The 24,368-nt window shown below is 41.5% G+C and overlaps 1 protein-coding gene across 3 annotated transcripts in view; it reads left to right on the forward strand.

The window, feature by feature from the left end:
- The window catches only part of TTL (tubulin tyrosine ligase), a 28,161-nt gene extending 4,132 nt beyond the window's left edge, over window positions 1–24,029 (forward strand). The window contains exons 2-7 of one of the 3 annotated variants that reach the window (XM_077336307.1): window positions 5,796–5,874; window positions 7,454–7,686; window positions 10,866–11,001; window positions 11,142–11,408; window positions 13,579–13,722; window positions 15,946–16,340. In XM_077336307.1, the coding sequence (XP_077192422.1) occupies window positions 5,796–5,874; window positions 7,454–7,686; window positions 10,866–11,001; window positions 11,142–11,408; window positions 13,579–13,722; window positions 15,946–16,084 (998 nt within the window). In that variant the 3' untranslated portion in view covers window positions 16,085–16,340. The other 2 variants (XM_077336298.1, XM_077336312.1) reach the window with 2 other exon arrangements.
- Window positions 24,030–24,368: the final 339 nt, after the last annotated feature.

Below are 24,368 nucleotides of genomic sequence, written 5' to 3' on the forward strand. Positions count from 1 at the left end.
TTCTCTGTTAGTTGCTCTGGATCTTGCAGTGTTCTCAAATGTTATTGATGACTGCAGTGGAGAGAGGATGAAGTAAAGGGCCGAGGGGGGGGAGAGAAGGTGTCCTTCGGGGCCCACCTCCAATTAGTCAAAGGACCACATGTGGTCCGCGGCCCACAGGTTGGGGATCACTAGTCTAGATCATAGAATCATAGAGTTGGAAGGTACCTTCAGGGTCATCTAGTCCAACCCCTTGCAGAATGCAGGGAGATCAGTTCTAATTCTTAGAGAACTTCAGACCCTACCTGGAGGCTGGTAATCCTGCCCTTTTGGGTGACTCTTCCTGCAGAAGTCACTCTCAGAGGAAATCTGTAGGCTGGCTTTTCAGGTTTTTAGTTAAGACATTTCTCTTCTGCCAGGTCTTCTCCGCAGTGTCATTCTGTTTGAGTTGTAGATCTTCTGAGCATGTGTACTATCACTTTTAGCTGTGTGGGTTTTTTATGATGATGTTGTAAGCAACTTTGAAGGTTATATGGTAGAAACAAAACCTAAAAGCACTACTAAATCAGACTTCAAAACCAGACTTCCTAAGTGTTGAAGAAGACACAGCGAAGTCATTTATCACTTTGTAGTTTGTCAACTTTCTGTTTCCTTTAATGTTCTCTTCCCAAACTCTTTTCTAGTGCTAAGGAAAACAGTAACTCCTGATATGCCCTCTCCTATGTTTGTCTATACATTTGTATCATGATCTAGCTTATATTTTAAAATTGCTTAATCACTTATTACGTCAGTCAATAATCCATCCTTTTCTGAGATACAATGCTATTGATTGGTATAATAGCATTATAATGGCTGCTTTTTCCATTTTATCTTTTCACAGACCACAGCTGCACATTATAAATGGTTTATGTTCATATTCTTTAATTTAGTTATACTTATTTCTTTTTTTAGACAATAATGGCAAGCATATATTTATGCAACTCAATCTGGCAGATAAATGCAAAACAACTTCTTGGCTTTGTGTCTACCTGAGTCATGATGAAACATGAGGAGTTATTCTGGAAAGCTTTTAGCCTGGATAGGCTTGTTAATTACCAGATCTTCAGGAAAATAGTAATCTACAAGACTATATGATTTATCTATTAACAATAACAATGATTTATCTATTAACAATTGTCCATGGGGTCGCGATGGGTCGGACACGACTTCGTACCTAATAACAATAACATTAACAATACACACCGAATTCTCAAAGGTTAAAAAGTCCTAAAGGACAAAGAGCCTCAACTTTGAAGAGTAACCAACTCCTAGAGAGAAGAAGAAGAGTTGGTTCTTATATGCTGCTTTTCTCAATCCGAAGGAGTCTCAGAGTGGCTTACAGTCGCCTTCCCTTTCCTCTCCCCACAACAGACACCCTGTGGGGTGGGTGAGGCTGAGAGAGCACTGATATCACTGCTCAGTCAGAACAGTTTTATCAATGCCGTGGCGAGCCCAAGGTCACCCAGCTGGCTGCATGTGGGGGAGCGCAGAATCGAACCTGGCATGCCAGATTAGAAGTCCGCACTCCTAACCACTACACCAAACTGGCTCTCAGTCCACAGCCTGCTTTATTTAGATTAAACCATAGCAGCTAAAATAGTCTACATCCACAGGCATGCAGAGTTGTTAATCCAGATTTTTCTTGGTCTCTGTTTTATTTAAAACATGCACTTCCTCATATTTCCATCCGGCTCATAGCAACAACTGTCCAGTGCATCCCAAGATTCTGTGCAATGTAGCATGGGAGGCTAGGGTGTGCGTCTTGGAAATTAGAACACACTTGCTTTGCTGGAGATCCCATAAAATATTACAGCACTACACAGCAGTTTTGTGTACTCGGATCAGCTCTGGGTGAAGGGATTTGCCTCCTCATCCTGATCATCTGCCTTAGACAGTCCATCTACGGTACCTAGTTTGGCACCAGAGCTCTCTGGGCTTGGAGAAATAGGATGCAGATCTAGGAGCCACTTCCACCATTTAGGACCTAGCCCAGCACCACTTGTTCACCTAGAGATCTGACCTTACAGCTCTTTACCCCTTGCCTTCTCTCTGTCGGCTAACGGAATAGTAATCGGGGTGGCTGTTCCCAGCACCCTTGCCAGCCTTTCCTGAAGGCTCTTCCAAAGCAGCTGTGCTCTGGAACCAGGATTTAGTTTCCTACATAGATACCCCAAAATTAGCCATCCCTGGATTACCAATGTAGATGAATATCAAGTTTATCAGTAGTTCATATTTCTTGCTAATCTTTCTCTCCTGTTAAATCAGTGTTTAAATTTGTCATTGAAATTCCCCTCTATGCAGTGTGAGCATGACTGGAAATGGGGGGGGGGGGGAACACCTCAACAATCTCTTCTGGATGTGATTGTTCTGAATAATTTACAGCATCATTCACGGATTTGCTTCTTCAACATTTACCCAACTTTTAGGTCATTCTGATTGTTAGTATATTTCAATTCTGTTCTCAGCCAGATGGCAGATCCAATCATAGAGCCCTAAAAAGCTTCACCATTATCAGCCTTCCCGCAGCGATTAAATTCATTTGGATAAGTATCATCTAAGCCTAGCGGCCGATTCTAATTCTGTTGCTTGTTTAAGCACCCACTCTTCAGTTGCGTCAATGTCCCATTGTGACCATGAAAAGAGTGCAGTGTTCTGTATCTCTCCAGCATCATCTGTGCAGAGGCTGCCTTTAGCTCCATGTATTAATGGTCCTGCAAAATTGTTGAATTGTCTTTGGTCATTTAATGATGAGGCCTAAAAATATGGAACATTTTCCCAGCCTTCTTTTCCACGCCTTATTCCCCAAGAAACAAAGCTTCAGCCTGATTCAGTCCAGCCCTGAGGTATGATGTGTTGTACTACCATATCTGAAAATAACTTCTGTGCAAGGGTTCTCGCTAATGTGCTATGAAGCTATTATGGTACTAGTGGTATGCTTGATACAGGAAGAGCCCAGCCAAAGTTTGCCTGAGGTCAGTGGGTAGCTTGCATTGGCTTTACATAACTGGCTGGTTTTATACACACACATGCCCAGTTCATGCTCTTTTACTCTAATGAAAGGGCACTTCTTGTGTTCTCTCAACAAATAGTACACTGAAAATGTGCTCATGTCAGTTACTGAGCTGAATATCCCAAACTGTTAGTAGCATTGCTAACATTAAGTCTTTGTTTTCAGCCTGTCTTTCTCTTCCCCGAGCATTAATGATGCAGGACCAGCTTCTCTTCTCTGTCTTTGCACGGTCCAGTAAACAGGGTTTGTCGCATTTCAAAGATGAAAGAGCCAGCAGGAAGACACCGAATATTGAGCTGAACGGAATAAAAATAGGCAGACCCGCAGAGTGCCTTGTCCTGTCCAGAAGCAAAGAGGGATGTTAGAACAGCCACAGAGCAAGCTGAGTCAAGGGGCTGGTCACTTTCTAGGGGCTGCTTGGCTCCTGTTATACCTGTTGTTATCTCTGTGATCGGGATTGAGCCAAGTGGTCCCTGTGGCCCAGCTGGTACCACAAGAACCTGTTGGCTGTTTCCTCCTGGCCACCCTCCTGTGCAGCAACCCACCAGGAAGTTTCCAAGTAAGTTTAACTTCTCCTGGCCTTAGTTAATAGCCGGCTAGGCCATTGGTCAAGAACCCCAGTTGATGATCGGAATGCTTTTGACTGCAAAAGGATCATGTTTGTTTGTTTTTTAGCATTCTGTCAAATGAAGAGCTTAATCACATTTAATTTCTTTTTTAAAAGGCCTACCCTGAGCTGGATGCTCCAGGCTAGTCTGGTCTCATCAGCTCTTAGAAGCTGAATAGGGATAGCCTTTGTATTAATATCAGGATGAGAGGCCAATAAGGAAGTTCAGGGTTGCTATGCAGTAGTAGGGAATGAACACCTATGCACATGAAGCTGCCTTATCAGACCATTGGTACGTCAGGGTCAGTATTGCCTACTTAGACTCAGCAGCGGCTCCCCAGGTCCCAGGCAGACGTCTTTCACATCACCTGCTGCCGGGTCCTTTTCATTGACTGAATATTCATTGACTGAATATTGGACTTCCTGCATACCAAACAGATGCTCTACCACTGAGCCACAGCAACGTCTCTTGACTTGAAAACCCTACGGCAGGGGTAGTCAAACTGCGGCCCTCCAGATGTCCATGGACTACAGTTCCCATGACCCTCTGCCAGCATTTGCTGACAGGGGCTCATGGGAATTGTAGTCCATAGACATCTGGAGGGCCGCAGTTTGACTACCCCTGCCCTACGAGGTCACCGTACATGAGTTACTTCTTGATGGCACTTGACACACACAAAACAGGACTAATATGGCATTTAAGCCTGTCGGAATTGCTTGCCAAAAGTATACTTCTCTATCTTATTTGGAAATACTCCCAAAAACTAACCACCCTCCTCTTCCCTTGATCCAGTTGGAGTATGTACTGGACTCAGTTCCTCTTGTACTGTACCCTCTTCCAAGCCTGGTCAGAAAATATTCCCTTTCTGAATTAAGCCTCTTGCCCTATAACTGGGGCCAAATTCTGCCCGTAGATCATTCTCACGCTTGTTGTGTGCCCTGGGATATGGGCCTCTGCTTTGCTGGGCCTGTGTGCATTGCCCTGAATGTACTTCTCACTGGCTCTAAACCACACCAGTTTGTGTAGCTGCAAATGCTCCTGCCTCTTTCCCCTTGAGATTCTTTGCAGACCTGACACTTGAGCCCTTGCTTTGGGGAAAGAACCTTTTCCTGGAGCACATGCATCGATATCTTTGGCCATCCCGACTTTCTCTTCCGCCTTACTTATTTATGGCTCCTGCCTCTCCCTCTTGAGTGGAATCTGTTCAGCAGTGTGGGGGGTGCTTGGAATATTTGGTTTCTTTCAATGAATTTTGTAGGACTGGACATTGTATGGAGTGTTTTAATTATTTTGCCTTCTTGAGTTTGCTGCAGAGCTAATGTGCACATGGCACTGATTCATACATGAAATGCAGCAAAATAAAAGTAGCAGTAAAGCTTTGAGGCCACAAAAATGGACAGAATGACTTCAAGTGGCATGTGAAGGGAATCACATTTTTAATACTTCCAAAGGTAAAATACTCCATGTAAATAGGAAAACAGATTACTGTATCGGAGAGAGAGAGGTCCTAGTCCAGTCTGATCTCTCCTGTGCTATGAAATGTAGAGGAGCATTCAAAACCTTGACCCCTGATCTGTAAGGCTGAAGTATTAGTACTGTCCTACCACCTTAAAAGTGTACCACCTCATTCTGCTAGGCCTCAGTTGGGACAACTGAAACAGGGAGGTGTATTCTACAGCTTATTATACAGTTGTTGTGTATATACAATGATTGGTTAAGGAGGAGCAGGCACTGCCCTAAAGCTGTAATTAAATATGAAGCAGGCAGGCTTCATATATATGTATATGTGGAAATGAGCATTGAGCTTAATGAGATGGTGGACCCACAAGCATATGTAAGATTGTGTGGTCTGTAGGTGGCACGTTTAAACTGGGTCTTGCTCAGTGAATCTGCTACTAACCATGATTAGTAACATTTATGCCAGATGTATCAAGTAGACAACTTCAAGTGTAAGTAAAAAAATTATGTCTAAATAACATACATGTTCTGTTTGTGCATGAAATGCAGATCAAAGTAGCTGCTTTTTAATAATGGTTTCTGTGAGCCAGTAAGGTCCCTGCTACTTTTCTTGCTTGAACAGTTATATAAATGTTTCTGGTTTCTTTCTCATCTGACATTCCAAGAAACAGATACACCAATCTGTCCCTTTCCTTTTGTAGGTCATGAACCTGGACTCACACAGCTGGTGAACTACTACAGAGGAGCTGATAAACTTTGCCGTAAAGCTTCCTTAGTGAAGTAAGAATTTTTGTATCTATGGGCTGTAAGGGTGTTTTGAAAGAAACCTTTTACCATTCTCCTGAAATCACAGTAAGCAAATTCAGCGTTGTAACAATCCATGCACTTTGTTTAGCGGTATCCTATTGTAAGCTAAAGGAACTCCTTCTAGCCTAAGGAGCCTTCTTCTACTGAAGGAAGCCATGAATGCCTAATTTTTTCCCCAAGTTAATTCCCCATGTAGAATTGGAGCTGTGTGTCTGATTACAGGTACTAATACAGTGGGACTCCAAAAGTGGTTCATTGTGATTTCATTGTTGTTCATTGTGGTTTCTGCTAATTTCACAAGTGAGAATAGGGACAGGCTATAGCTTGCCAGCACAGAAGTAATGGAAAACTTCCTTATGTGGGCAAACCTGAGTAAGTAATTGCTCCAGGTGTTTTGGTCTGTGATGCTGGAGATGTCAGGAGGCCCCTTTTCAGAGCAAGTTACCTGGTGCCATTATTAGTGACATTTCAAATCCATTTTTTACTGCTGCTTAAAGCTGTATTGTAGTCAGTGTTGGTCAGATCCAGATCACACCTCTGAAGTTAATTGGTTCAGTGTTGTTTTCAAGATGTGGAGCTCAAGGTGGTGAAAGTTGTATTATTTGCCATCCTCAAATCACTTCTTCCTTCCCCACCCCTTCTCATAGGAACAAAATGGAGGGTTTCCCAGAAATGGACCTTTAAAGCTTTATTTTACTTTCAAGAACATGAAATACCAAACTCTTTTTTTTTAAAGAAAAATAATAATTACAATAGGACTCGAAGCATTCTCTTAGAAATGTCCTTTTAACACTTGCTTGATTTCCGTAAAATGCTTGGAACTCACTAGGAAAGATGGTTCAGGGCTTATTTTATTGTATTATGCAGATCCTTATATTGAACTGTGTACATAAAAAGATATGCCTTGAGGCTGCATGGCTAATTTCGAACAAGATTTTCTAAAAGAATCTCTGAGGGCACAATAAATCACACAGTGACTTTTCCCATAGCAGAATCATCCTTTAATATCTATCTTTGACCTTTTTCAAAACAATATACAGCTTGCCCTTTAGCAGGAGAAGTATAAATGGCATGATTTACTGCATTTTAATAGGTTAGGAGAGGAGAATTTGGGGTTTTATTGTTTGATGCTTTATGTATTGTAAGCCGCCTTGAAAGGCAGGATATAAATGTTTTGATAAACAAAGCAAAAATAACTGGAGCATGCAGGAGTGGGCCATTGGGTTTGAAAGTAAGTGCCAAGACTAGTGTGGCTCAAAGAACATATTAGTTCTGTCACTTCTGTAATGTGCTAAAAATAGCATCCCCATGGCAAACTGATTCAAGGTTTGAAAGGACTTCCCACATCAGCGGGAAGCCGTCACCCAGTTACTTCCCATTCCCTCCCCAGCAGATACATTGCAACAGTCCTGATCCATGTGGTGAGTATTTCCAGATGATAGGAGGGAGTTATGTTCATGGCGTTCAAGATGTTTATGAGCAAGATGTCCTGCAGAAAACACCCAGTTGGGCATTCACAAAGCCAAATGCAATCTCTGCCTCTCTCCAATAGATTAATCAAGACAAGTCCTGAATTGACAGAATCCTGCACGTGGTTCCCAGAGTCCTACATGATTTATCCAACTAATCTAAAGACTCCGGTAGCTCCAGCACAGAATGGGATGCAGCATCTGATAAATAACCCAAGAACAGATGAAAGAGAAGTCTTCCTTGCATCATATCAGAAGAGGAAAGAGAGCGGAGAGGGAAATGTTTGGATAGCAAAATCCTCGGCAGGTGCCAAAGGTTAGCATGGAACTGAGAGAGAGAAAGAGAGATGTAAAGGGGAAAGATGTCCACGATGAGGCAGTCTCCTTATTGTATGTGCTTTCTTTCTTGCCTCTGGGATGGCAACAGGTGGGAATCAGCATGCCTCCTGCAGATGGCTTTGACTTGAAAGACTGCAGTTCTCATCTTTTGGGCTATTTTCGGTATCTTTTGTCCTTCTGGGGAACTAGGGCTGACTTCCATTCTCAGAAATGTAGTATAATTACTGCATGCTCTTTGGAGGCTTAACATATGGTGTCCTTTAGCTTCTACTTCCGGGTTGAAACTATACCCTGGAGAAACCCACAGGAGAAACTGATGCTTGGGGGCAGGGGGGGGGGAATGCAGGAAATCAGTACTGGTTGTCTGTTTGCATTCCATTTGCAGCTGAGAGGTAAAAATAAATCATAGAAAACTGGATGGATGGGTAGAATGCTAGATCAGGCTGGTTCTGTTGGAAGTACTTGTGGACAGTTTCAGACTGGAGGAAGACCAGAGTATCTATTTTAGTGCATTTTCATCTTACTCTTTTCCCAAGTAACTCAGGGTGGTGTGCTTGGTTCCCCCATTTCTCCTCTCACAACAACCCTGTTTGGCTGAGAGAGAATGACTGGCCCAAGGTTACCTATTAAGTTGTGATAGTTGAAACCAGGTTTCCCCTAGCCCAGTACAATAATTTGGTGATCCCCAAAATGGTGCCATGGCACCCACCAATGTATTTCCTGTCTGATACCTGCTTCCTTCTTCTCCAAAACAAGAAGCCAGTCCTGGCTTTTCTCCACCTGTGAGGCACTTCAGGAGAGCCCAAAAGCCTGTGTCTGCTGGGAGCATACAACAAAAAACACCTGCCTCCATCACAAGTCAGCACTTGGCTTGGAACTTTCCAAAATTTGACCCTATCCCATGCCAGTCATTTTTTTTTTGCCATACCTCTTTGTAGTGGCATCTAGTACCTGTTCTCAAAACCCCAAATTGCCCATAGATCAAGGGCCCCTCAACAGAAGGCAGGAGGGGGAAACAAGAATTTGACATGGCAATGGGAGAGAATGTTAAGAAAGAAAAGTGAAAGGGTGGGGGGGAGGCAGCATGAGCTAAGGCAAGATTATACTATTGAGGAACCTAGCCTCATGGTGAGAGCTGGCAGAAGAAAGACTAAAGTGGAGAGTAAGCAGCAAGTCTTGGTGAATAGAACTTGCAAGTAATAATAAAATTAGAAGAGGATCCCTTTCCTAACCTGGAATGAGGTACGTTGTATCAGAGAGGAAAGAAACCTAGAGGGTGTAAGGACTATAGTAAAAGCCTTGGCCCTGGTGAAGGCCCATGTGACTAGCAAGAGAGTATAACTATGAAAATGGAGCACATGGGAAGATTAGCTAACTGAGAGCCAGTTTGGTGTAGTGGTTAGTAGTGCGGAATTCTAATCTGGCATGCCAGGTTCGATTCCGCACTCCCCCACATGCAGCCAGCTGGGTGACCTTGGGCTCTCCAGGGCACTGATAAAACTGTTCTGACCGAGCAGGGCTCTCTCAGCCTCATCCACCTCACAGGGTGTCTGTTGTGGGGAGAGGAAAGGGAAGGCGACTGTAAGCTGCTTTGAGCCTCCTTCAGGTAGAGAAAAGCAGCATATAAGAACCAGATCTTCTTCTTCCTCCTCTTCCTCTTCTGTTTACTGCATGTGCAGCACCTTAAATTTCTCATAACTCAGTGAGTTCCAAGTGATTTCAAGTATCTTCCAGAAAGAGTCTCTCTGACATCACAGATATCTGTTGAACTTTGTTTTGCTATGGAAAATAATTTATTTCCCTTTACCTGGCATAATTTAAAACCTGGTCCACTGGAATCTGCCTCTGATACATAATGCAGGCCGCGTGCTGTAGTTTAACGGCCAGCAGTAATTCAAAACTGCAAACCGGCACAGCATCTACAACCAAATGCTGGTGTGACCAGCTCTTAAGAATATGGCCTGTGAGATTTGCTTTTTTCCCCCTCCATTTTTTTTAACAAATGGAAGGATCTGCAATGACTTGCAGGAAGTATCTCATTTCTTCTGTATCTCCTTCCCCACATTATTTCCTCTTTCCATCTTCCTGACAACCCACATTTCCTCCTTTTTCCCAGGCTCATCCTCTTTTCATCTACTAACTAACCTATCTTTTAACTGCCTCCTATTTTCAGTTATATTTATTATTTGTTTATATTTGTCACTTATATTCCACCTTTCTGCACAATGGCCAAAGCAGCTTAAGTAATTTTTTTTTTAAATCCTTCACAACAACCTTGAGAGGAAAGTTAGGTTCAGGATGTATAACTGGCCCAAAATCATCCATGAGCTTCCATGGAAGAGTGGGAATTTGAGCATGGATCTCTCAAATCCTAGTTTGAAGCTGTAACTACTACACCACAGTGGCTTTTGAGAGGTGGTTGATATTGAGCAGTATTAAGCAGCTGGCCTAAATGAGTCATGCCAGTCACATGATAGCAGACAATCTGAAGGTTGCTGATGGGCCTATCCCTGACGAGTTCACCGTCAAAAAGCAAAACAGCCCTGGAAATGGCCTTGCCCCCTTTTACCAGCCTTTTACTGACAGCATTCAAGGTTTGCAGTCTGCTGATATTGTAAAGCTACAAGTGCTCCTTTTATTTTTGGCATTTTTGTTTTTTGCACAATTTTTTAACCCTCACTTTATTTTTTTAAAAGATCTTGGATTATTATGCAAACCTGGGGCAGTTTTCAGGATTGTCAAAAGAACTATCTTATCTGCTCATGCCTCTAGTCTCTAGATTTAAGTATCAACAGATCTGGCCACATTTGAGTGTTAGATATATTAATCCTTGTGATATCTGGTGAGCTTGAAAACTTGCACATTTTATACCTGTAGCTGAGTTGGGAAGCCTATTCAATATGAAACTGCAAGGGTGTGTCTATCATAAGGTTAGTTTTCTGGAATTATATATTGCTGGCAGTAGAAAGAAGTGGTTAGAATGTTTCATATATGGCTGCATGGTTTTTTAAGTGAGAGATAAAATTGGAGGTATCACAACCCATATTTCTTATCCACAACCTCATTGAGTCAGGTTAACAGCATCCCTGTGCTTCTTAAATGTAACATTTTCATCTTGTCCCACCTTTTTGTGTTTGACTTTTTTTCCCCTTTTAGGTGAAGGGATTCTTATTTCTTCAGAGGCTACTGAACTTCTGGACTTCATAGATAATCAAGGACAAGTGCATGTGATTCAGAAATACCTTGAGAAGCCTTTGCTCTTAGAACCAGGACATCGTAAATTTGACATTAGGTATTTTTTAAAATGTCTACAGTCATTCAGTTGAACAGCTGAGTGAAATGAGCAATTAGTGATGAATGTTTAATCAAAGTTGGAATTTTGATACATGATTAAAAAAAAAATATCTCCCCCTCCCTTCTTACTTTCAGAAGCTGGGTGCTAGTGGATCACCAGTATAATATCTACCTCTACAAAGAAGGCGTTCTACGGACTTCTTCAGAACCTTATAATAGTGCTAATTTCTTAGACAAAACCTGCCATCTGACCAATCACTGCATACAAAAAGAGTACTCTAAAAACTATGGGAGATACGAAGAAGGGAATGAGATGTTTTTTGAGGAGTTTAATCAGTATCTGATGAGCGCTTTGAATGTTACTCTGGAAAATACGATCTTATTACAAGTCAAAAATATAATAAGGTAACATTTTATATATGTTAGAATAGTACACAAAGCAGTCTGACAAGGCACAGCTTACATATTTTGTAACTACTCTGTTTTTATTTAAACATGCACATAGAGGACCCTTCCACTGATGTCAGTAAAGAAGTAAAACTGAAACCGAATGTATTTTTACAGACAAAGAGCCATCTCTGCCTTAGTTCAGAAATGAAAGAAGGGCTTGACTGTACATGACACACAACTGTGTCTTAGTTAACTCCTTTTGCCTTTGGCAAGGGGCAGTGTGGAGCCAAAATGTGGTGGGGAAAGGATTAATCCCCTTCCTCCCTGTCCTTTGCTGCTTTTCCACCCCAAATCCTCTTGTCAGGTTCTAGTTGGCGTCCTAAGAAACAGGCTTGGCATGTTCAGAAAAAGCAATTTATTAAAAAGAAACAAACTGAGCTCATGATAATCTTCATTAAGATGGGTAGCCAGTGCATACAGAGATTGATAGATTCTTCATCAGCTCTACCTTCAGATTATATAATGCCACCCCCACCCCCCCGTGGGAAGTAGCCTTCCCACTTTCCCAGGCACATTTACAGCACCTACATGTGAAACTCAGCCAGCAGACTCCGAGCCATCAAGGACATAGTTATGCAGATAAGTTCTTCCCTTCTCAACTCTACTGACCACTACAGACATCAGAGTGAAACTAAACATTCCCTTGCATCAAAGCAAACCCCAAGTCACCAAAGGTTCACTCCATCTCCCTCCTGCAGAGAATGCAGAAATGCAAATCATGCATACAGTAAAATCATGACAGGGTGCAGATGTCAACCTGACACCTCTTCCATCAAAAGGCCTTTTAAAGGGCAGGATGGAGGAGAGACAGTCTGGATTCATTCAAATGGGTAGCTGTGCTGGTCTGAAGTAGCACAATAAAATCAGAGTCCAGTAGCACCTTTAAGACCAACGAAGACTTGTTCAAGGCATTGAATAAGTTGATTTTATTGTCTGGATTCAGTTTTACACGATTGCGTGTAAGGTGCAAACATCCGCTAAAGTACTGTAGGAAGTGGATGAAAGAATCATAGTAGCATCTGCATATGGTAGTTTCTTTCTTACAGTTCTAACGTAAGAAAGATAAGTAGTTTAGAAACCTAAGTCTGATATAAGAGCATGAATTAGCAGTGAAACACCAACAAGATGGACTATGGAAAACTTCTCATGAGCTTTGGAAAAAGAGCTGCTCCCTGAAAGATCAAAACTCCATGTGAAAGTTGGAATTCCTTAGACAATTTTTGGAGTTGCCTTAGTGAAACGTACATTTGTAACAATTCACAATTCTATAAGGCCAGCACAGAACTGAATTAATAGTACTGCTGTTGAGGAAAAATGTTATTAAAGTCATTACATTGGCCTTTGTTGATATAATCTGCACTGCTGAAAACAGTTGATATAATCTGCACTGCTTTTCACTCCCCAAAGAAGTCTCAAAGTGGCTTACAATCACCTTCCCTTCCTCTCCCCACAACAGACATCCTGTGAGGCATGTGGGATTGAGAGAGCTCTAAGAGAACTGCTCTGTGAGAGCACTCCTAAGAGAACTGTGACTGGCCAAAGGTGACTCAGCTGGCTGCATGAGGAGGAGGAGGGAATTAAATCTGGTTCTCCAGATTAGAGTCTGCCGCTCTTAACCGCTACACCATTCAGTCTCTAAATATTAGCAGGAAGCTCCCGGGGAAATCAAAAGCCAGCCTGTTTTAGTCATTAGAAAGTCAGCACAGGAGCCGGGAGAGCTATGTTTGAATCCCTGTGCTGTGGGAGTTTGCCGCAAGGGATCTTGGGCTCACCGCTTTCTGTCTGTCAGCTTAGCCTGCTCCTTGGAGCGGTTGCGAGGATTAATTGGAGAAGGGAAGAATGATACTGCCAGTTGGGTTCCCATTGGGAAGAAGAGTGTGGTCTAATAAAGCAAAGAGGACATGTCATACACCCACAAGTTTTGCATACCATAGTTGTGGGTAGAAGCCTAGTATTAGTCTGTCAACTGATATAGAATCTGTATATGAAGTAGTGTGCTGTGAGGTGTGAAAGCTCATATCCAGCCAGATATTTTGTTATTTAAGGTACTGCTGGAGTCTTGCAGTTGTCTACTGCAACATTCAGCTATCCACCTTGAACTGATACAGAAATCTTCCTCCCGCAGAAGCTGCCTTATGTGTATAGAACCTGCGATCAGCACCAAACACCTCCACTACCAGAGCTTCCAGCTCTTTGGCTTTGATTTCATGGTGGATGAGGAGTTGAAGGTCTGGCTAATTGAAGTCAATGGTGCCCCTGCTTGTGCCCAGTGAGTATCCTATTCCAGAAGCACCCTGAGAAAACTATTCTGTGCATGCACAGGAAGTACAGAAATATTCCCAGAAACTCAAAACTGCCTTTGCAGTTTTCAGGGGAAACAAAGGGAGGCAAGATCAATTGTGTCATTAATATTCATACATGCTTCTCTCTCCCACTCCCAAGAGTTGGATCTTCTCTTCTTCTTCCGGGAAGAGCATAGGTAGGGACTACCTCCTTGCTTTACTGTCCATATATCTAAAACCAAGGCGGCTGACCTCTTTGCTAATAGCAACAACAAGAAAACCAAGCTACCCACAGACAAGGGGCAGAAGGCAGTGATCCACAAATGGAAGCATCACAGATCTTTCTTGTATTTCCCACACACACACACACACACACACACACACACACACACACACACCAGCAGCCCCTTCACAGGATCATGTTACCCACTTGAATGAATAGCCATGTGGGTTAGGAGGCTGTAGAGGGGTGGGTGGAATTTACTTCCCTCTTGATTCAGGGTGTAGTTCTGATGGGAAAAGCAGGGGTGATTTTGTTCCTGCCTTGGCTGCTGCCTCCCAACCCACATGGCTGTTGTTCCATGTGGTTTCTGTGACCCCAGGAACAAATTTTCCTGTAATCAGAAAGTACTGTTTTAGGCGGGGAAGGTGTTGCTCCTTTATATTTTTTCCCATGCTGCGCTCCAGTTGATGAACCTATCAGATATATTTCAGCAAACTGGCTATTTTGAACAAAGAGAAAACCCCAATTTCTATGGAATAGCAAGAACAACACAAGTTCAGTGCTACCTGTGTACACAAATTGGGGTGGCAGGTGTTTTGTTTGCTAACATGCCCTCCAGCAGCACTACACAGAGAAGAGTTTTCACTACCCGAAGGAATCTCAATGGCTTCCAATCGCCATCCCTTCTTTTCCCTACAACAGATACCTTGTGAGGTAGTGGGGCTGAGAGAGCACTGACAGAACTGCTCTGAGAACAGCTCTGTCAGGATTGTGAGTAGCCTGCCAGTTGGCTGCATGTGGAGGAATGGGGAATCAAACCTGGCTCACCAGACTAGAACCCACAGCTCTTAACCACTACTTGAGAACATGGCAAGGGAAACCTCTGTGAATGTACACATTTCTGCTGCTCAGTTTCAAGAATATTCCAATCATCATCTCTAAAAATAAAATAGAATATATGAAGAAGAGTTGGTTCTTGTATGTCGCCTTTCTCTACCAGAAGGAGTCTCAAAGCAGCTTACAATTGCCCTCCCTTTCCTCTCCACAACAGACACCCTGTGAGGTGGGTGAGACTGAGAGAGCCCTGATATCACTGCTCGGTCAGAACAGCTTTCTCAGTGCTGTGCTGAGCCGAAAATCACCCAGCTGGCTGCATGTGAAAGAGGAGCAGGGAATCAAATCCAGTTTGCCAGATTAGAAGTCTGCATTCCTAACCACTACACCAAGCTGGCTAAAGACATTAAGTGATGCAAATGAGCGCTTATTCCTCTACTCTTTGTACCATTTTGGAAACACTAGAAACTACTTTCTTCCCAGGTTTAAAAACAACTACATTCAAAGCTAAACTGGCCCGGCCATAAACAACAGCTGTCTTCAGACATTCATGGACCCTTAGTTGGCCATCCTGGCTATCTTCTGTGGTCTCGTGTTGATGGTTATCAGCAGGGATTCTGAAATTCATTTCCTTCCATCATTACTGTTTCCCAAATATTGCTGAACACAGGGAAGAAAAAAGATATTTCAGTTAACAGAAAAATTCCTGTGTTCATACTAGAGGTTAACATTAAACAGAAAGAGAAGTTCTTATCTTCAGTGTCATTAATACCTTCAAAACAAGACTAAGCTCCTAGGTGATGCCTAGTTTCATTGTGAGACTTCTTCAGCTTTGTAATCATAATTGCATGCAACAGAATTAACGAACTCCGTTCTGTTCCCAAGAGACCTTGTACTCTGAATTTTAAGGCTGTGTGCAGTAACTATTACAAAGCTGAAGAAGTCTCCCAATAAAACTCGGTATCATCTAGGAGTCTAGTCTTGTTTTGAAGTTTGTAAAGACTCTGAAGACAAAAACTTATCTGAATGTTAACCTTCTATTAGCAACATAGGAATTCTTCTGTTAACTGTAAGATTTATCGAATTGCATGTTTTCCCCCATGCTTGTATATATCCATCCATGTGTATTTCCACTTTGTTATCTTGAACACAGGGAGGAAGCATATGTGAGGTCACTTCCTCTGCATGTTCTTCCTGGGCAGACAATTTGGAATGGCAGGGGACAATCCTCCCTTGCCACCTGGCTAATCAGAGGACAGGTGGGTTATTTGTATGGAGCTGTCCTTACCTGAAAGACACTCCCCCAAGTATACTTGTAGAGTGCTGTCTTTCATAGCTGTCCATGGGAACATGGTGCACATGCAGGGCTCCAGTTTGGAATAAAAATGGGTAAGGATGCATCTCTTGTTAAATCAACTCGTTGATGGAGCCAGCATACCAGTTAAATTAGATTAATGCATTCTTTTATAAATATAAATTGCAATTTTTTGGAATAGCATTGTAATTCTGTGTTTGTATGCATGTTTTGCTGCTTTTGTTTTGTTTTTTGCCTCTAGGAAACTCTATGCAGAGCTTTGCCAAGGCATAGTGGATGTGGCTATTTCTAGTGTCTTTCCCCTTAGTGACATTATTCAAAAACAGAGTCAGCAATCAATATTTATTAAATTGTGAGGCTATAGAAGCATCCACACAAGACACATGGAAGAACTGTTGCCTGTTGAACCTAGGGAAAAAGAGGAAATGTGAAATTATCATTTCACCAATGTTATCATGCCAAAATCATGGATCAACATCATCTTGAGAATTAAGAGAGAGAGAGAGAAGAAGATTCCATGGAGGGTCCAAGATCAATGGAAGTCATCTCGTCAGTGCTGCCTGTTTTTTTGGAAAGCTTTGATTTTAAAAAAGAATTCCTGAAGCAAATTTCTCTGGGAGAAGAGCAAAACAGCTAAAAAACAAACATGCAAAAACAGGGATATAATTTTTAAATTCTCTGTAAATTGTGTTTGCCTCCCTTCCTTTTCCCTCTTTAAGTAATAAATTATTTTACCATACTGTAGTACCAGTAACCTTTCAGGGACTTTGAAGGGTTATTCAACTCAACCAGAGTGGTTTCTGCTTTCTCCACATGCTACATTTCTAGTGCCTTAGCTTTGTTTCCAGTAACTGAAGCTCCCCTATTCTTGTTTTGTTAGGTAGGGGTTAACACAAACAGTTGTCTTGTTCTGTGGGGTATGCATTTTTTATATTCTTAAATGGTTTCAAAATCTGTGTGTTTAGTTTCAGTACTGAATGACACTATGCATAGTTTAATTTGGATTAAAGATAGTTTTCTCCCCCTCCCCCTCCTCCTCCCCCATACAGGCCAGTATAACCCATGAAGCTGAGCTCCAGCCATATATTGTGGCTTGCCGAGTGTTGGACAATCTGTTTTTGTTGATTGGTTTTTATTGCTGTTTGCAGCTTAAAAGGTAGACGAAGCCCCTGGTAGACCACCATTTAAGTTTGAAAAACTGCATTCAGCTTGGTTGGCTACTCTTATTACTCAGGAGCTAAGCAGGGTCACCTCTGGCTGGCACTTGGAAGGGTCATCTCGAAGGAATACCTGGGTCATGACATAGGGGGGCAGGCAATGGCAAACCACCTCCCAATATCTTTTGCCTGGCAGCCTGACAATCGTAGGGGCTCCTGGCAATATTATACAAATGCCATGTGATAAATAATTTCTATAAGGCACTGAAACCTGACAAGTTTATCTCAGTATTGGGGACTGAATGTGATCTTTTCTTTTAAATGTTCACATTATTTGCCCTTCAACACTTCATGTATTTCCAGTTTTAGTAAAGCTCTTCTCCCCCCACCCCAATTATTTTTAAATTGGGGGAAGGATTGTCTTGCGTGTCTTTTTCTTGCTTTCTTTTTGAAGGGCCACCAGAAAGGAATGCTGCCAACTTCTAATTCCAGCACTAGTACTTTTTATTAAACATCCTTCTATTTTATTTGATTATTTTCCTAATTTTAACATTTCTGAGACTTCAGAATAAAATCTGTTAATGGCCACTGTTGCCCTCACTGTTTGATAGTATTCCTCTCCCACTGTTAACTAGCATCTAACAGCGTATGCATTGGGGATCAACAGCTGGATGTTCAGAGAACAATCTGGTTCTTATGAGGATTACCAGTCAGGCTCTCAGTTGACAGCCCTGAGGAAGCTGAAGGGGACTTTTCTTATAGTCCATTTCAGGGAGCAATAAAGGCTTGGCCTTCCTGAAAAAGTAGTTGTCAACCAGGGCTGTATATGTTTGTGTTTACCAAAGATAGGCCCAATCAAGATAAGGCAACTTGTTTAGGAAGTACTGTACAACTGCTTTGTTGAAATTAAAATTAAGATCGTACTAGGATGTTTCAGAATGTTAACTATTTTTCACATGTATAGGTAGAACAGCATTGTTGCTGTTAACTTTCTGAAACATTTCCATCAATATCTAGCTGTCTTCCCCATTGTAAATAACAATTATTTTAAAATTAAGTTTGTGATACAAAGAAGTTGACAATGTCCCTTTTTAAAGGCTCTGAATAAGCATTAGATGTGAAAAAGACTGATTCAGTACAATAGAACATACCAGAATATGTTTTTGATCTTGAAGGAACTTAAGAGGTATACTGGGTAACTTAGACATCATGTGTATTCCTTGTTGCAGTTGTGGTGTCTGAAGAATTTTCTGTAGCATCAAGGCATGCCATGCAAACAAATATCTTGATCTACTTCATATTTACATAGAAATATATACTGTCAAATTTCCATGGGACTTACTTCATGTGCAGGTGTTCCAAATCACAACCTTATGCTTACTATTCAGGAAGTCAGAATAAGGTTTGCAAATATTTGCTACTAACTTATGATCCTAGTAGGTATTCTATAATTCTATAAATGACTGTAAACTAAGATTAAGGCCTTTTCTAAGTACAATGTAAATTGAATGCTAAAATACTTCAGAGATACATGACTTTCTTGCGTGGCGCAGTAAATGAAATAACTACAAGGCTTGAACAGATTTAATAAGAGACAGTTTCTTTTCAGATTCTCTTGGTCCCTTGGAAGCTCATCCATTAAGAATTCTCATCATGCTGGTCAGTGCCAGAACTGTGTCTTGCTGTTCTGAAATCTGAAATTAACATAATCCTAAACCCACCCATTAAGGAGAGAGTTTCAATTGTGGTGACCAAGATTTGCATTTTAAGGATTAATTCCTGGGTATACCTGCTTAGGAGTAAGCACCATCGAACCAGTTGGGAATCATATCCAAGGAATATAGCTACCAACAGTACAGAACAGTAGCTACCAAGAATGGTGGATGGAGAATGGTTTGCATGCAAGGTGAAACTAAAAGGGGCCCTATTATGCAATGTCCAGGCTTCTGGCTAGCTTCCTTGAATGTGCATTGAATGGGCTGGCATAATTTTGCACTGATATAAATCATCACAGAAATTTGACTTGTCAGTCATGGAGGCTTTTGGATTTGGCCTGCTGTGCAGAATTTAACTGCCTCTAGAACTCTGGCTGCTGCTGCAAACATAGCTAGAGAAGCATGTATTTGATGTTTTACAACTGTTGAGATCTTAAGAGCTTTTGCTCACCTTACAGCATAGTAAGCAAAACTAGGCCCAAACTCTTGGCAGTCTGTGATTTGGACTAAATGCTATTATTTCAGTTGAATGGCGTTTTTCGGATTGACAATTTTAATCAGCCTCTGCTTTTGAACCGCTTAGTAACCATGCTGATATTTTGGCAAATTGAAATATTGTTAAAGACGCAGGAGTGGCCGACACAGGAGTGTCCCCCCCCCCTTTCACTACTCAGCTGGAAGCACTTGGGGTATAGATGAGGCCACCTGCTACTTTGAACTAGGCCTTTGTGTTCTTCTTGAATTTGTAATAGAGCTGATAACTGCCTCCTTGAATGAAAGATGGCCAGTCTGTGGCTTCTGAGATAAAAATAATAGGCCTCCTCCTCTCCCAGCAATCTTATGACTGGTTTTCAAATTTTGCTTTTGCATAATACTTTCCATATAGATACGTATGTCTGTTGTGGGACTGTTCATGCTGCAGAGGATTCTGGAGATGTTTTGGGGCACTAACTCAATTCACACAGGTTGCTGGTCAGACTTGTTGGGCTTCATTACCACTCTGCATGGACTAAGAGTTCACCCTAGATCACGCCTGCCACTTCTGTGGCTGAGGAAATTCAGTCTGCGGGTCCAGCTGCCATTCATGGCAACTTGCCCTCCAGTATTGAACTTCTTGAGCAGCCTGATGGAAACCCCAGTAATCCTCAGAAAAGAGTTTGAAAACCATTCCCTTGGGACATGTCCACACATGGATTCTTCAAGTGTGGTATTCAGCTGTTTTGGTGAGCCCATCCTTTTAGTGACTGGTGTCTGTACCCTGGTGGTGTCATCCATTCTCAAGTCTTATGCTTTATTTTTCTGTCAATGTGTGCTGTGGTGTTAAATGTCTCTACAAATCCCTTTGAAACAATTTTCATTTAACTTCCATCAGTCCTGCCAATTTATTTCTGACATTGCATATATTGCTCCATTCGTAATTTTGATTCCTCTTGCCCTGAAACATCTATAAACTGTAATTTAGATGATAAAGTCCGATGCAAATTTGTTAATGAAACTGTTAGATTCCATCGGAATATGGATTATTGGATTCAAAATCACAGGACAGCCTCATTCATGCAAATAGCTTAAATCAACGCATTTGGATGATGGTGATGATGTACTCCCATAAGGGTGGGAGATGTGTGATGACGTTTTTAATTTAGGAAGTAAGAGACACAGATAATAGAGATTTTAATGACGGAGGTGTTAACTGGCCTTTGAATAGATTCCTGGATGTCCAGCATGCACACTTGTATGAAAGAAGGTAGTAAGTGAAAGTGGAGGTACAGGATGACTTTGAAGCTTTCATAAATGCAGACTAACAGAAAAGCACTGCAAACTATTAACTTATCAAACTGCAATTTCTGTCCATTACTTTGAAGACTTTGTTTTTGTAGTGAAAGAGAACTGTGGAAAATCCTTGTTTAGGGACACTAATATAGCACATGCAGTTAATAACAGTTAAAAAGGGCTGTACCCCATTTGAAGACAATGTTGGGTATCCCCACTTTGATATTGGGGTGTATGTTTTCTACACTGTAAACTGATTGTGCATCCTTTGTAGTGTGGTAGAATCATACATACTGGAGTTTATCATCTTGCTAAATTCAACCGAGTTATAGAAATTTGGTTTTCTGCTGAACAGACCTACAAAGCAATAAACAGAAGGTATATTCTTATTCTTAATGCAGATATCATGTACATCTGTTTAATAAAATGATGGAAGCATTGTATACCAGAGAGTAAGAAAAAGGCAGTCCTAATTATAGAATGAGGTTGTGACTAATCAAATGTGAGATCTGAACTTACTTTGAGAGTGTTTAATGCAGAGATATATTGTTCATTTTTTTAAAAAATCAAGATACCTAAACTGGAAGCAGGCAGTACTGATAAGTTAAGCCCTGTACATTTGAAACCACCATCCTCAGTCTGTCAAATTTGATATTCCTTATGCCATAAGGAATTCGCTGGCAGGGGGCTCCTGGGAATTGTAGTCCATGGACATCTGGAGGGCCGCAGTTTGACTACCCCTGCCTTATGGTCTGTGCTGATGTGACTTAGCTTTGAGAGTTGGAAGTGGGATGGACTCAGTGCTGTTGCTTTGATTTGAGATGTGACAGCTTTTGGATACTTTCTGAGCAGCATGTGCAAATCCTCCTTTGATGAAGAATTTTATTTACTTATTTTTGGGAATAAGGGAATAATGTTTCCGCCATACTCTGTAAAATTTGGAAAACACTCACAAAATAGAAGCATTTTTTAACAGTGAAGTTCTACAAAAATTGAGCTGATTTAAGAAAATGGCATTTATTCAAGGGTTGCCCTGGCTGCTACTTCAAATGGTTTCCACTGTTTGATTTTTCCTTTATACCATCTTACATCTTATTTTGAGTTCTGATTGAAGTTTTAATGGCGCTTATGGGGGTAATGAAAGGAGACAGGAAAGGCCACTGTACAGAGGTTACTTTCCAAGCAACAGGAAACATCACCTTTTCCCCTTACAGTGGCTCTGGGCCTATAGCAGCAGTATGATAGGTCCAAGAGGGATATGATATGATAGGTTCTAGAGGTTTCCCAGAATGCTAGAAGTACCAGATGCATTTCTGCTTGTTATGCAGCTGTTTGAAAGAATCTTAGGAAACAGGCGGCAACTCATTGCACCCTTGGATAGTGGCTGTCATGGGGAACAGTGAGTTGAGAGAAACATACCCTGATGGTTACTGCACGGGAGGCATAGTGCTGTGCTGGCACCTGGCTTTTGGTCCAGGGTTGGTTGCCCAGAGTCTTCCCATGACCACACAGGGTAGCATTTGGCCCGCTTCTGCCTGTCTGTCCTGGATTTTTGCTGCTGCACGAAGTAGAAACTTCTTGCTGTTCATTTACATCATGAATCATAGTGACATGGCGAGAACTCCCCAACCACCTTCCAGCACCATTTTAGCATCCCTCAACCATGTCCAAGATAATTAAAATATATATATTACCAGGATTGCGTTGTAATACAAAACCATTACATCACACACAAGGGGATTTAAAAATGAGCCGTTTTATCATGCTATTCTGCCCGCACATGTGCGCATGCATGCACATATACACACATACAGAGACTGTCCCAGATCTCACTACAACCAACAAAACCAAATGTGGGATTTGTTTCCTATTTGGTATTTCAGAAGCACATTGTGATCGGAATTTTTTTTTAAAGATTCTGAGGGTAGATAACTGAAGTGATGGGGGGGGGGGGATAGGAACAATGACCTAATTGGGGACAGCCTGGATTTTCCATAGTCACATGGCCCAGGCTGGACCTATGCCCCATTGAAGCCCTGGACAAAAGAGGGATCCCAGATTTATCCATGTTCCCTTGCTGCAGGGCAACTTAGGGCCTGAGTCATGCCAGGCCTGTGACTGCCTCCGACTTTGTCAGGAAGCGGGAATTTAGTCCAATCCAAAATGGGTTGTGTGGTGAGCCAAATCCCTTGTGTGTAAACAGTTTCAGACATGTATTCCTAATCTCAGTAGAAGATTTCACTAATTCTGTAGGGAATTTTCTTCTCTGACTGGCTGTCCAGTTAAGAAACTGGGAAAAGGTTCACTTTCCTTCTATTTTTCAGCAAGAGGTGAAAGAATGGCACTTGTTTAACAGGTAGGATAACATCAAGCTGCAATGTTAAAAGGTTGTATATGAAACTTTTATCTGTGTGTTATGGGGTGGTATTTTCTAGAAATGGAATGACATTTACTTTGCTGCAGCTGTCCCAGGGAAATATATGTTTTATGTTGTAAAGAAACATCCCACCCAAAATATACATGCGTGCTAAAAAACTAAATATGCTGCCACTACAGTTTTAAGAGGTTGGCATGCAAACAATTATGAAAGCATTAATGTGATCTGTGACACAGAAACAAGTGAGTAAAACTAATGTAATCCAGCCATGCATATGCCTTTAGCGTTTCTCAGGCACTGTATTTCTGCTGGCCTGCCTTGCACACTAGGTGAGCACTCTGCGTGCAGTTGTCATGTTGTGTGAAAAGGACAATGTATATTTTGCTGCTTTCTGCACACATGTACCCTCAAATATGTGTTTTGGGTACTGTGGCTGAAAAAATAGGAAATGCACATATTTCACACAAGTTGGAAGTAACATATACCAAGGGAATTGCTCATAGCACATTTTCCTAGTATGTGAGACAGGAGTACCAGAAGCATAATGCTTGATAAGAACTTGGGGAGTCTTGGGACCTGAATGTAGGTGGTCAGTGCATTTCTCATTCTCTGGGCTCTTTCTGTTTCAAGAAGAATATATTGGAAATCAAAAGGGTATGTTCTTTAGTGTTGCTAAAATGTTTAAACTTCTAAAAAAAAATTCAAAGCCACCCTGGCACAGCACCAAAATTGACATCTGAATGATCTTTTGTTTGTCTTCAGAATATTGTAGTGTGGTTTTCATATGTTTGTTTCTGACAGAATCTGTGATGGTAAGCAATGCATGGTTTGCTGAAATTTGTATTCAAACCTCTCTGAGGCAAATTTTTATATAATAATAAAACTCAACTTTTCCTTGTGGAACATTTGTAATTCTTCCCCTTTCCCCACCCCATAATAATTCAAAATATAGGACCATAGCTACATAAGAAGAATCATGTAATCAATTTGTCATGTTTAATAACATTACCAACTGCCTTAGTATTAGCTGACCTTACTAATCTCTACCTCCCTAAATATGCTTCAAAGTAGACAGAATATAACAACTTTCTGGAAAAGATAGAAAAGAATTGTAACATTATTCACTTCCAGCATCAGAAGTATGTGATAATCTGTTGCAGTGTCACAGCCCTCATGGTTAGTGAACCTTAGTTTAAAAACAATACACAGGTGTTTGCATCAGACGTTGTGAAGGTTGCCCAC

The sequence above is a fragment of the Paroedura picta genome, chromosome 1, assembly GCF_049243985.1.
Source record: "Paroedura picta isolate Pp20150507F chromosome 1, Ppicta_v3.0, whole genome shotgun sequence".
Lineage (NCBI taxonomy): Eukaryota > Metazoa > Chordata > Lepidosauria > Squamata > Gekkonidae > Paroedura > Paroedura picta.